General features: G+C 42.7%; 1 protein-coding gene across 1 annotated transcript in view; it reads right to left on the bottom strand.

Moving 5' to 3' along the window:
* SORCS3 (sortilin related VPS10 domain containing receptor 3) overlaps positions 1-14,497 on the bottom strand; it is a 565,587-nt gene that overhangs the window by 32,950 nt on the left and 518,140 nt on the right. The window contains exons 16-18 of the mRNA XM_074373664.1: positions 13,622-13,755; positions 3,800-3,913; positions 694-865 (exon numbers count right to left, since the gene is read on the bottom strand). Of these exons, the coding sequence (XP_074229765.1) occupies positions 694-865; positions 3,800-3,913; positions 13,622-13,755 (420 nt within the window). The remainder of the gene's footprint in view (positions 1-693; positions 866-3,799; positions 3,914-13,621; positions 13,756-14,497) is intronic.

A 14,497-nucleotide genomic window follows, 5' to 3' on the forward strand; every position in this document is an offset into this window, starting at 1 on the left:
TTCCCTGGTTTGGAAAGAGATGAAACAACTCATCTAGGAAGCCAGAAGCACACAGCAGAGCTATTTCCATACTGGCATAAATGAACGCAGTCTGATTTTACTGCCCAGATTGCAGAAGACCTAACAGGTGACCTAATGGAGCAGGTAGCTGATGGAAAGCAACTTATGTGACATTCTTTGTAAAAATACATTTAAAGAATTGGGAAAATCCTTCTCCACCTTCACACTCATAAATTCAAGACCCTTCGAAAGCCTTGTGGGCATTTCTAATCAGTGGGATTAAGAGTTTAAAAAAAAAAAAGGCTCTTGAAAGCAATAGTAAATAACGTGAATTCCCTTCTTCCGGCAAAGTTCACAGTATATGGTCTAATGGTGATAAATATTTCATTAACAAAGCATAGCCTACAGGGGAACCTCAAAGAATATGTTCAGATCTGTACCTACCCGGAGAGAGACAAGTGCCCCCACTTCAGCCTGCGTCTGTACTGTGGGATGAAGGGAAGAGAGAGGGTCTCTAAACATCCCAAGCCCTCTTTCTCCCCGTCCATCTTCTCCCAGAAGCCTTAGCTTCTCATCATTGACTTTGTAAGGAGGACCTATGGGAACACGATCTTCCCTTTCTTCCCTATCTGGAAGTGGGAAACGGCCTGCTTGTAAGTTCTGACTTCGAGACCCGGGGGTGTCTGCTCCTACCTCCTCCATAAGGATGATGAAAGTCGCATTGTGCCCCTGCTCTGCCACCAGGCGTCCATCGGTCGTCACCACGTGGAGGCCGTGAGGGGCTTTTCCGGGGCACATCTGGGCCTTGGCTGTGTACTTCTCCCTCAGTCCGTCCGTGCAGTTATTGGATACAATCCGCCGGTACCTAAGGGGGATCGACCATTATCAGCAGTACGGTTTGTGCTGTGCGTGCGCGCATGCGCGTGGCCGCGCACAGTAGCGCGCGCGCAAGAAAGCAAGAGTGAGCCAGACGTCCCGCGCCAGCTGCGCCGGAGAGCCGAGTCCCAGAGAAGACGGCCATTTAGGGAGCCAAACAAGTGCCGAGAAACCACTATCCCTCCATCTCGGGAAAAGTAGCTCTTAAACATTATTATTGATCCTACCTGCTGAGCCACGGATCGCATCAGTGTCTAAACCAGCCAAGAGAAATCAATGTCTGACTCGCACAGGCCAGGAGGAGGCGGACCCACTGGACTGTGGAAGCAAGAAAAGCACACACTTCTCTCTCCTCCTTGAGGCCAGAAAGCAGCTAGAAGATCAGCCTTTTTCTAACTGATTACTCAGGAAATCCCTCCTTGTGTCCCCTTACCCGGGACATCACCCCATCTCCTAATGCCTTACTCTGAAGACACCTATGCTATTTTGTAGCATATTTTCTCTCCTTGCTAATATTTCATTGCCCACTCAGCACAAATGCCAGGTAAGAAGCACACGTTTGAAACGCCTACTGAATCCTGCCGTGGTCAAACTGGCTTTGAGAAGTTTTCATGAGAAAACCTCTCTGACAAGCGCTGTGACCTTCTAGGATAAGGGCATCTTTGTGCACAGCGATGACATGTCATCATGCTTGACCCTGGACCCCAGCAGGTGAAGCCAAGCTGAGAGCTTGCCCATAGCTCTGACCTGCATGACAGACATTATTTCCAGGCATACTGCTATCTGTAAGGCTCCATAAAATCAACATTCTGGTAAAACCACATAAAATAAATGCACCACCACCACCACCACCACCACCACCACCATCACATCACTCTTCTTTCACCCTGTGTGTCAGGAGTAATTAACCAATCCATCCATGTTGCCTTCTTCTGGTGGCCTTGAAAGTAGATGAAACCAAATTCTTTATGAGTGATATCCATCCTCCACTATACCTGATATTTCCCCTCCACCCCACCCCCAATACCACTGAATTATCGGTCCTATATCTCCATCCAGAGATCTCGGGAAGATATTAAGCAAATGCTGTAGGTAGTTATTGCCTTGGATAGAATTACAGCGCATCTTCTTGTGCATCCATATTACTCCTAATTGCTAGCTGAGTTCATAACAGCTGTGCTGTCCAATACAGTAGCCACTTTCCACCGAGGCTACTGAGCATTTGAAATGTAGTTAGTGTTGCTTGATGAAATGATAATATTTTGGACATACTGGGTGAAATAAAATACATTATCAAAATTAATTTCACCTTTTTTTGCAAAATCTTTTCAGTGTGGCTATTAGAAAATTTTACATTACATATGTAGCTCCTATTAGAGTTCTTTTGGTCAGCCCTGGTCCTCATAATCAAACTTTTATCATCTATACTTTCCTGCCAACCTTTAGTCGTTTAGAAGCTAGTTAGTTTTACTTATGATAAATATATTGGTGGGTACCATATCCTAATGCAAACTTGGTATCATCTACTCTTCCTCTTCAACCTCAAGTGGCCAACTGGTTGACACTTTATAACATGAAGCAAGATTTAAGCTGCCTAGAGATATATGTAGACATTGGTAGTGGAGCCTTTGAAAAATTAACAATTTTCCCTTTTCATCTCCCTGATTTATTTGGTGTTTTGGTACCCCTAACTTGCTTAATATTGGGGCCACCTACACATGTCACATGATCATATGTAAGTCCTAATGCAATTCTCTTTCAATTGTGTCCAAGGTATGCTCTGGCTAGGAATTTGGTCGTCTAGCTGATTACTTGTCTCCGTTATGTTTCTCTTCCTCAAACTTCATAGCACTTCGTTCTCTGACACCACGTGTCTTTAAGTTTCCACATGTCTGTAGCTCGAATGGCTTAAATCCCTAAATCAGGTATCTACAATAAAATGACATCAAAAATGTTTAAACCCCAGCTCAGGTCCAAGGAATAGCTCCCTAGGACCAAATATTTGACTAAAACTATCTATGTTTTTCAGAGTATCTCAGACTACTCAATATATCTCTTCCATCATGTTTTGTTTTGTTTTGTTTTCCTCTGTAGATGTCAGTTGGGTAGATACGACCCTAACCATTCATTTACAACCAGGTAAGGTAAGAGTGAGTAAGTGAAATTGTGAGTAACTTGTGTGAGGTGTTAGAAGATCCATCAGAATAGCTGAGACGGATTCCAGGACATCCAGATCACTCAGTGCCCATCTAGATCTCCTAAGTCAGAAGCTGCATTTTAACAAGATCCCCAGGTGATTCATAGCACATTAAGATTTGCAAACTGCTGTCTTAGACCACCAATCCATTTTTGAAATCTGTTCATGGAAGCAGTGAAGCAAAGGGGAGGACGACAAATCTCCAAGGAAATTTTTTTCAAGCATCTGAGTAAGTAATAAGTAGGCAGAGAGAAACACACATCATTTGACAATTACAGAAAGTGTGCCTTGACCTTCTTATAAGGAGCTCCTAGGATGGGACTCTTAAATTTTCATTTTAAAATGTCCTCATCAGTCTATGAGAGCGTCAGTTCATCTGTCTAGAGGACACGGTAGTATTTGCACACCACTTGTGTTCATCTATTTCATTGAGGCCTGAAATAACAAGGTGGCATCTCTTTCCAGAAAAGAAGACCTGACCAAACCAATAGCTATGGTCTATTGAAGGCAAATGACAAAATGTACTGAAATCTGAGTAATCAGAATCTCTTCTGATGGTCCAAAAGAGCTAGTCTCAGGTAAGACCCTCTCAGTTGTTCTCAGAAGCCACCCACTGTAAACTAACTCTGTCTCTCCTCCATCTTGCTTCGAAAGCAATGCTCCTTTGATCCCAACTTAGGGAAATAGGGAAACAGTCAGTAGAGTTCCTTCAGGTGTTTAACTTACCCAGTGCTGTTAAGGTAGCTTTGACCAAGGCTGCAGTCCTTTGATGGGGATGCGGGATTGTACCAGAAAGCTGGGACACACTGGCTCTCTCCATGTCTCTCATAGCCATAGTCACTGTCCGGAGAATGAACATTGCACACTGGTGTAGATGCACAAATGCTAAAAATACCCACAGACACACACAAACACAAACAGCCCTAGAGCCACCCAAACCCCTGCAACACATTCTTTAAATATTCCCAGCGAAGGCAAATGTTCATACTTTGAAAACGGATTTTCAGATTTAGAAATAACCCCATTCAGAGTCCAGTGTAGAGAGAAGACATAGTGGATTATCAAATTAAGAGTCCAGGTGTTCAAAGGTATGGATATACATAATGTGGCAGGTACACTGGCTTGGAGTAGGTGTGAGGGATGTTGTAAGCTTAAAAGTACACTTTGGATCACAGTGGAATTACTGAAATAAGTAGATGACAGCCAAGAAGATGACTTTAAAGGTCAAAATTAATTTCTGTGTTGATTCCACATTTTATTCCAAAATGGATTTCATTGATTTTATTTTCATTTTTCCTGGAAATTCTCTCTCAAACACATATACACATTTGTATTTACACAGACACAACCAGTCATTTCAAACTTTTCCCAACTATATGTAACACAGGTCCCCCATTTCCTTCAGGAAAAAAACAAAACACAAAAAACTAAATTGTAGCTCCTTTTCCATGGTTTTTTTTCTTCTTTTTTTTGGATAAAAGCCTAGACATAATAAAATGAGGAAAGAAAATCAAGTATGATCCACTTCTTTTCTCCGTACCCCAAAATGAGGAAGTCCCAGACCAGTGTAGGAGAGGGGGGCTCCCACCTGAAATAGTCATAGTGTTGCCTTACTTCTTGGAATTTCATAAAACTCCCAGAAACATAAATGTCAGGATCGAAAAAGAGCAAGAAAGTAAGAATTATTGCTTTTGTAACCAACCCTCGGTCACTGAAGGTGGCTTCATTTGGCAGAAGTCATACTTCTTTTTTTTTTTTTTTAAATGTGTTTTTACTTATTTATGTTTTTTTTTTTTTTCCATGGAGGTACTGGGTATTGAACCCTGGACCCCATGCATGCTAAGCACACACTCTACCCACACTCTCCCCACTTCAGGAAGTCATGCTTGTAAGTTAAGTACTCAAGGGTTTCCTGAAACCCACAGACAGGGCAGAACCATCTGGACATCTGAATATTGATCCACTGAGTATTAATGAAACAAAACAACCAGGACTTCACTCTCTCCAGACCCACTCCTCTTTCCTTTTTTCTCCCATATTCTTTGAGCCAAGATTTAATTAAAGTCCAGTGAAAATGGAGGCAAACTGTCTCTGTGGGTAAATAGGATAGGAATGAAAGGGACATGGGAAGAAAACTTGAAGCCTGCGTTTATTCATTACTCAATACGTGTACTGTCATGACAAAGAAGTGCAAGAATCCCTATCCTCAGGGGGCCTGCAGTCTTTCAGAGAGAGGAAAACAGTGTGCCTCAAGTTCAACAAAAGAACAGAGTAATACAGGATGACGCGGAGCACGGGGATACAGTGTGCAGCAGTACAGTTAGGAAGTATCCATAGATGGATGAGATTCTATACAGTATCTTCTCAGTCTGGCCCCACCCTACCTTCTTATCATCTTTTTCTACAACAAACTCAAGCCAACCTTTCAACCCTCTCTGTGTGGGTTACACCCTGGGCTTTTGAAGCACTCTTCCCCTTTCTGTGTTTGGCAGTTGCCTACGTATCCTTCTCCAATATCTAGGTCCCATGAGGCCATCCCTGCTTCTCCAGACAAAATCTTTGTGGCCATAGCATTTTGCAAACATTGAGGCTACAAAATAACAGACACCTCTGTTGGTTGGTTTTATCCGCCAGTGTTAGAGTCTAGAATAGTACCTAGGAAACAGATGCACAGACATAGAAAACAAACTTATGGTTACCAGCGGGATAGGGGGTGGAGAGGAATAAATTAAAGAGTCTGGGATTTGCAGATACTAATATACATAAAATAAATAAACAAAAAGGTCCTAATATATAGCACAGGGGACTATATTCAGTATGTTGTAATAGCCTATAATGAAAAAGAATATGAAAACAAATATATATAATATATATACATATATATAATTGAATCACTATACTGTATACCAGAAACTAACATAACATTATAAATTAACTATACTTCAATTAAAAATAACAAAAATTTAAAAAAATAAAAATAGAATAGTAGCTAGGACATTTCAGGTGTTGAATAAATATTTACTGAGTGAGTGAATATTTCAATTACATTTTAAAATGATCGCACTAATTATCCCACTGCCCTTGGTCTATTTCTGCCAGGAGGCTGTGAGCCTGGAGTTGACTCTCCAGTGTGGCCCATGGAGAGCATCCCAAGCACTCAACAGATGCCTGTGGAGTGAGTGTGCGCTCAAGGCATTGCAAATGGTGGCGCTCAAGACCAGCTTTGACATCGCATGTTTACATGAACCTGGAAGAACAGAAGGAGAAAGGGGCATGTCAAAGTAACTTTTTGCAGTGATTGGAGATCTTCCAGCCTGAGAGTTCATAAGGACTCTGTGTTGTGCTAGCTGGTAACAGCCCCCGAGATAACTTAAAATTTCAGGAATTTTGCAAGTTAGCTAATAGTTGTTAAACACAGCTATTATCAAAAGTTAAGCTATACAAAATTTCAATTAAATAAATCCTATTTAAAAGATAATAAATACTCAAAACATGGAAATTCCTCATTATGTCACTGTGTATTATTATTAAATGCTGCAATAAACATTATATATAAATTGTCATTATACATTATTATGGTACTTATGCTCTCTTATGTCATTTACTTCTATGTATCTGTATGGTAGAAATACATGTGCTTCCCAGTTCTGCACTCACTGATGTCAGGTTGGTAGCTTGAAATCGGCTATGTTAGGAATATTTACAGCCTTTAGCAAACATTACTCATCAGGGCTTATTTATTTATTTATTTATTTGTTCCCAGAGAGCCAGTAGTTAAGTATTTACCAGCACAGCACTGAATATCTGATTTCTAAGTATTGTTTATCTGCAGAAATACTGGGGCTGTGGCGTGTCTGCATTGCTTCTAGAATATCCCTTGATTGCTTTATGAGGTCAATCCAGTGACTGTCCTGTTAATCCTGAGAAATACTAGTAATCTTTTTGTACTCTCCTATGCAGCTCTGGGAAGGAGAGGAACATCGTAATTCTCTTTGCTAAATGTAACCATCTTTAGTTCTGTTCAGCTCTGCTACCTGTTAGCAATGCAGTCATTTAAAAAGGTGCACCAGGCATGCTGCTTGGCCCCAAAGAAAAAAAGCACCTGATTAATATTTAATAACATGAATGGAAGCATCACTGGCTGCCCCCCAGCTGTGGACGTCTTCATTAACTTCTGCTAAATATATGTTAAAATCTCTCATACTGCCCCAAATCTCCCAAACTCCCTCCCAGCACTGGAGCTTTCATGATTTCAACAAACAAGCAGTTCCAGCTGCTGCTCCAGCTTCCTGGGGAAAGGTTTTTTCTGGTGAATTGTGACATTTGGAGAGAATGAACCAGAAAGTTTGACTTGCCTCAGGGAAGTAAACTGCCACAGCTTCTGCAAACACACAAGCAGTTTCCTTTAAGAGATAAGTCACCTCTGTGTCTCCCTTAACTACAAAAGGGTTTATAACTTCTAAAATGTTAGGGGAAAACTTGCCCATTTCCAGGGACCTGTGTGTCCTCCAAACCCCATCGCGGGAGAAGCCTTAGAGGATTCAAAGAAGGAATAGACAAGGAAAGGTTCAGAAATCAAAAAGCTTCTGCATGTCAGAATAGGAAGGGACACTTGCATTCCTTTGGTCTAGTCCCCTCAGGTGACAGATTGAAAAGAAGAAGCAAAAAGAGGAGAAATGATTTGTTAGAGATTGTACAGAGCTGACGATGTCAGCCAATAATGGTAATTGATACTTCTGACCTCTGGTTCAACATTAGAACAATCCCATGAAACACTCATTTAATCATCAGTAGGGAGGGTCCCCTGGTCCCCAAGAATGACATTCTGAGCCTCTTGGAGCCAGCCAAGAAGCCAAAGTCTCTGCTGGCCCAGGGGTAGCGGGTGTTTTACTCTCGGACCATGCACAGCCATGTAATAGTCTCATTGACCCCCAGTTCCTCCATTCTCCCACTTGGGAGTTAAAACTCTCTGATCAGTGTTCCACAGGTGTTCCTGTCTCATTTTAGGAGACAGGATAGCATGCCGGGTTTGGGATCAGATACACAGAGCTTTTTGGCAGGCACAGAATGAACACTTAGCAAAGAGAAGCAACCACAACAAAAACAACAACAAAAACAATGGAATAATAATTAACATCATCATTTGCTAAAGCATAAGCCTAAGAACAGCTGTAGAGATAGAAAGATAATTACATCCAAACCATTTCAGAAATTATTTGAAAAACCATACAATCACTGCTCAAGTATTTCTCCATATCTAATCCCTTGCTACCCATCTGCCCTTATCCCTCTAGTCATCTTCATACCTCTGTTTTCTCTGATGTGCTGCCCACTTTCCTTGTGCTTACTCAGCTGCAAGTCTACACAGCTTCATCACTGCCTCCTGCAGGAAGCCTTCCATCATTACTCCAGTCCTCAGTGATCGCTTTACTCTGACGGTTCCCAGCACTTGCAGCTAGGGCCAATGCTGTCCCACAGAACTTTCTGTGCTAATGGAAACGTTTTACATCTATGCTCTCCAATATGGTAGCCGCCAGCCACTTGTGACTATTGAGCACCCAAAATGTGGCTGGAACTGAAGAAATAAATGTTTAATTGTATTTAATTTTAATGCAAGTAACCGCACATGACTAGTGGCTACTATATTGTACAGCATAGGTCTGCATCATAAAATTCAGCACCCAATTATACTCTTTATTATTTGCTGTTACGCTTTCTTTGCATCCAGTAACTCTGGTTTATACATCTTCGATTTTCTCACCATGCCTAGTCTACAGAAAAAATACACCTGATTGAACCCTACATGCAGAATATTAAAGATCGAATGGATTTCAGACACACCTGAATTTATGTACGATAGTACTGCAAATCTCTCCCTCTCTCTCTTCCACATTACCATTTGATAAACCTGCTGTGTGGATCTGGAATCATACTGGATACGGAAGGTAAACTCTAAGACATACTAAGACTTAGGACTCCGGAGTCAGAATATTTTTATTTTGAATGAGTTATACTTAACCTCTCTGTATCTCCATTTCTTCATCTATAAAATGGCTATCATAACAGACTGTCCTTCCAGGAGCTGGTTGAGAAGATTAAGTGAGCTAATCCATCTAAAGACCTTGGTAACTCAATTGAAAAAAAAAAACTTGGTACATAGCAGGTGCTCAGCAAAATTATTGCTGCCTGAGTGGTTGGGTGAGTGAGTAAGAAAAGAGAACGACTGGGCATCGTCTCTGGTCCTACCTGGTTTCTCACTGAACAAATGCATTTGGACCCCCCAGGGGCCACCTACTTCCTAGGAGGCCTCACAGGACTTCAGAGCAGCCCCCTTTTCCAACTACCCACCAGTCAGACTCTGACAGACTTACTTCTCAGGGAGAATTCGTTCCCGGCCCCTCACAGTGCCATGACAGAGTTGCTGCAGAGTGAGTCGCTACAGTAAGCATGAGGCTGGGGGATTTATGAGGTCATTAAGCAGAAACATCAATATTTATGCAAAATTCATACTTATTACTGACACCCGCTCTGGACGGAAGGGCAAAAGTTGTGACAGTCAATGTTCTACAAATCAATGCATCTGAGAATCTATTGAACCTTCCTTCTTCAAACAGAGGAAGGATACAGGTAGAAAATACCAGTCCTTTGTGAATCCAGGCTGCACTCCTTAACTTTTCCACCAAAATCAAGACATTTAAGCCACCTTCCCCAGTCTCCAATCCCTGCTTTCTGACTTAAAAGTTGCCTGGACCAATCAAAAGAACATGACCTGACTTGGCTTAGGAAAAGGATTATGTGGAATGTGCATGGTAATCACTTATACTAACCCAACAGGGCTTTTCAGCTTCCTTACCCACCAACGAACAGTTCCTGGTAGGAAGGGGCACTGAGAAGGAGACAGGGCTCTGAAGTGGCTGCCATACATGACTTTCCAGCATGAGCATTAATGACAAACAAACTATATTTGATGGAAAAATTATATTTTTAACCAACAACTTTGTTTATTAAAGTTGACTTAAAAACAAAATAACAAACAAAATTTAAATACTCAGCCCCATTGTCCATAAAAACCACCATAAAAACAAACAAAACCCAGAAATTTCAGAAATCAAATTATTTCTTCCATACTCAAAAGTAGTACAAAAATACTTGCCCATGATTTTTTTTTTTTTTTTTTTTTGGCATTTGTTCTCTGATTAGAACTACTAACATAGCCTCAGGTCTTGTGTGTCGGTTTATCCTACTTCAGACTCAAATGGTTCTATCTTCTGTTTAATATGAGGCATGATAGGCTATAGAAAGGTAAATATATGATGTGTTATACATATCTGCCCCCCAAATTCTATAAATTCTTCTTAAACACCATACACCTCCCACAATTCTAGTACCAATGGCCAAAACGACTTCATTTGGCATTGGTTTAGAGTTGGTGGAACATTCTATACTAGACCTCATCACCAGCAGTTAACCTGGGTTATTTGAGGATAAGTTTTAATTTTTCAAGAACTCAACTTGGGGACCCTATTTCTTCTGAAAAATAAAGTAATAAAGACCTGTTTGATTTCTTGAGACATGGCGTGGAGAGAGGAGAGAGCGTGGGATTCAGCTAGACTTACATTTGACCCTCACCTCCTTCTCTCCCAGCTTATCTACCCTTGGTCAAGTAACTTACATTCCAGAGGCTGAATTTCTTCTCACTAAAGTGTCAAAGTAACAATGCTACATTACAGGGTGCTGGGTCCAGGTGGTGCCTCTACCAATGCAAGTGTGAGAACCACAGAATGTTTTGCAAGGGCTTCCCCCTCACCCCACTTTACTTATAGATGCATTCTGACAGCAGTTTCCAGAGAAAGGTTCAGAAATATTTTTAGCAAAGCTATCAGCATTGAAATAAATGGATAACACCCAAAGGTACAACTGTGAAGATAGTGCTCCTTTGGATGTATAAACTCTGGTTTCTGTGCTGAACAGCCTATGGGGATCCCTTCACCGTGGAGGAGATGATTGACAACCGCAGCAGCAAAAGGTGCCACATGGATACCCGTGCCATTAGGATAAATTCCTTACTCACATTGACGGTGTATGTGAATTCATTTATGCCTCCCTAGGACCCAATGAGATACATGCTGGATATTTACATTGTACAGCCCAGGAGGTGAAGTCATAGAGACCAGGAAAACTTCCCAAGGTCAAAACCTGAATATCAGAGCCGGGATTTTTTTCTTTTTCCAGGCTATATTAATGGAATTGCTGAAGGAAAAAACGTATTTGTGTTACAATTCTTACTCCTACTGCATTGCAAGATTTCCCAACAACGGGTGAGGTCTGGCACAGCTCAGAGAGACATGGGAGAAAATGTCGCCTGACACATGCAGAGACAGAGACACGAGGAAGTCTGATATTCACGTTCTGAATATTCAGCTTGACATCAGCATGTCACGCACCGTCGTTCTGAGTGGCCTGCTGGGTACCTTGCTATGACTATTTTTCTGGATTGTGATTAATAATTAAACACTGTTCTTCCCAAGATGAAAATATCCTTTGTTTCCAAGGGGTCAAAAATGCTACAGATGGGGACCCTGCCATTCTAATTAAATTCCATTTGGCACATCCCTCTTGGATGATTCCTGTTGAAGTCAAGCTTTTCAAGGCATGAGTTCGGGGATGAGGGGCAGGGAGGCAGCGGGCACAGTTTTCTAGTGGGCTTGCTGTCACCACCTGTAGCCCTGGTAGGAAGTGGGGGATGAAGGATGGCTTCCAACACAAATCAAGCTGGAAGAAATGAGGATGGAAGGGGTAAGGCTGCTGTTCTGGACCTGTTTGGACTTACTTCTGTTATTAGAAGCCAGAAAAGCCCTGATGCCACTGTGTCATTATTCTGCCCTGTGCATGTTTATAGGCTGATCCCTAAGCCATCAGCTGCTTTGTCTTTTCATCTGGGATGGGTTATGAAACTATATAAATTGAACTTCAGCTTTTGACTGTGATGCAGAGGAAGAATTCATCCAGAGGGGTTCAGGGTAGGATCACCCCGTGATCACCAATGGGATCCCCCATTCCAAGACTGGGGAATGTTTTTGACTCTCCTAGAAGAAACAATACTCAAAAATATTGTACAACTATTTGATGCTTACTATGGGCCAGGCACCGAGGATGCCACAACGTCTAAAATTCCCACCCTCGTAGCACTTACATTCTACTGGAGAGACAGACCATAACAAAGCCACCAAAAGATGCTCTCTCCATGTGGGATTAATCCTAAGAAGACAACAACACAGGGTGATATGCCAGAGAGTGCCAGGGTGCAGGTGAGATTAGATGGTCCCAGAAGGCACTTCTGTGGAGCTGATGTTTTTGCTGAGGCATGACTGAGCCAAAGGTGACAGCCATGCTGAGATTTGGAAGAAATCCTTGCATGTGCTGTTTCCTTTGCCAGGAATGAGCTTGGTTAATCAAGGTTCAGGAGATGGTGTGTGGCTGCAAAATGGTGAATGAGGGGAGAATGGTAAGAAGTTAAGGCACGATGGTAGTGGGTCAAATCACCTACAGTGGAACACGCCAAAGAAAGAGCAAACTGGATTATATTTCAAGGGAGAGGAGATGCCATTGGAGTGTTCTAAGCATAGGAGTGGTAAGATCTGATTTGGGTTTTTAAAATATAATTTTGGTTGCTCTGAGGATAGATTTTAGGGTGACCAGGATGGAGGTAGAGAGTGAGTTAGAAAACTGTTGGAATGATCCAGATTGCAGGAGACAGGTACAGGTGCTCTGAGTTAGAATGTGTTTTGGAAATAGAGACTCATAAGGAAAAGGGAAAAATCAAGCTCTCCTGGGATTTTTGACTTAAGCAACTTAGTGGATGTCTATGTGTTTTACCGTATTTGGAAAAACTGGTCGGGGCAGGTGGTGGTTAAGAAAAGCTGAAAAACTGCTTCCAGCAGTGGGTATTCAGGAAGAGTTCTGCTTTGGCCACATGAAGCCTGAAATCTTACTAGCAATTCAAGGGAAGATGGATGCTAAGTAAATAGATGGACACAAATGTCTCCAACTGAGAGGAGAGACAGGCCAGGGCTGGAAGTAAATATTTGGAAATTTGTGATCATTAGCTAATAGGCAAGATTCAAAGTTGTTCTTGGTGGTTGTCATTAGAGGGAGGAAAAAAAAAAGAAATGATGATAAGGGTGAGTTTGCACAGAAGAGCAGTTTGGGCTAACTAACTGTCCAAGGCGGCAGCTCTCGGACCTCTCAGCGCCCAGCCCGGCCTCTCCAGCGCTTCCCAGCACAGCTGCTGACTGAAGATGAGAAGTCCCCTCAGACATGCTGCTCTGACAGGACAATGATCTTCCTGTGAAAATGCCTCCTCCTGTCCTCCGCCCCGGGATGCCGACTTCCCACCTGGCCAGGAGCTGGGGCAGCTAGGCCCCTGGGCCAGCAGACACACCTCCTACCTCTGAGCCCTGCCTTCCTCCCCTAACTTCACCTTCCCTCTCATCCCCCAAACTGGTAGTTGTCTGGTTGGAAAGAGCAATTAGATGTCAAGGGACTCACCATTCAAAGTCCCAGTCGGCACAGACGCAGGGTTCTGAGACCACCGTCCCCGAGGAGTCTCGGCCCAGGGCACACTGAACTCCTGGCTTGCGTTTCTTGAATATTTTCCTCTCTCCCATGACGCAAGGCTCCCCCTTAGGAAAGAAGTCCACAGAGAGAGAGTCACAAAAACACAGAGGGGAAATGAACCAGCATTAGCCTTCTCATTCTCTTTTGGTCACTTTACACAGAAATCTCCTTCCCAGGAATTTCAAAGACTAGAAGGCCGATCTTTCACTGCCACACGGAGGAACACGAGGGGAGGCCACTATCGTCCCTCCACCCAAGCTAGCCAGGGATGGCAACCTGGCCTTGTTTCTTCTTCACTCCCATGGAGAATGCACAAACTCCAGGTCATCCTCACAGACCACCAGGCAACTGCCCAAATGGCTTCAGGAGAAAGTCCAGTGGAAAAGAACCCCTTCTGGCACATTTTCCACATCATCTTCAGAGTAAAACTGAAGTGGACCCAACAAGTGTCCTTTCTACGATAAAAAAACATGCACAGGTCCTTATTCCTAGTCAAGGGCAACAAGGGAAGGAGGAGTTGGTATAAATTATAGGGACCAACGGTTCTGAAGGAAAAAGAGGTCCACCTCTACTGCACAGCACTAAATATCCGCCACTCCTAGAGCCCCTCACTCCCACCTTTCACGCTTTTTCTGTGGTCCTGTTCCCAGTGCCCCTGAGGCCCTTATAAAATCTTCCTCTTCCAGTAGAAGGTGAGATGATCCTCGTTCTCTGGGCTTATTTCTATATGGGGGGCACTAAAATCCCAAGTCATCATTGTCACCTCTCCTCCAGGCTGCTCAGTGCTTTCAATGAGTAGAGCAGGAT

The sequence above is a fragment of the Camelus bactrianus genome, chromosome 11 (assembly GCF_048773025.1).
Source record: "Camelus bactrianus isolate YW-2024 breed Bactrian camel chromosome 11, ASM4877302v1, whole genome shotgun sequence".
In the NCBI taxonomy this organism is placed as follows: domain Eukaryota; kingdom Metazoa; phylum Chordata; class Mammalia; order Artiodactyla; family Camelidae; genus Camelus; species Camelus bactrianus.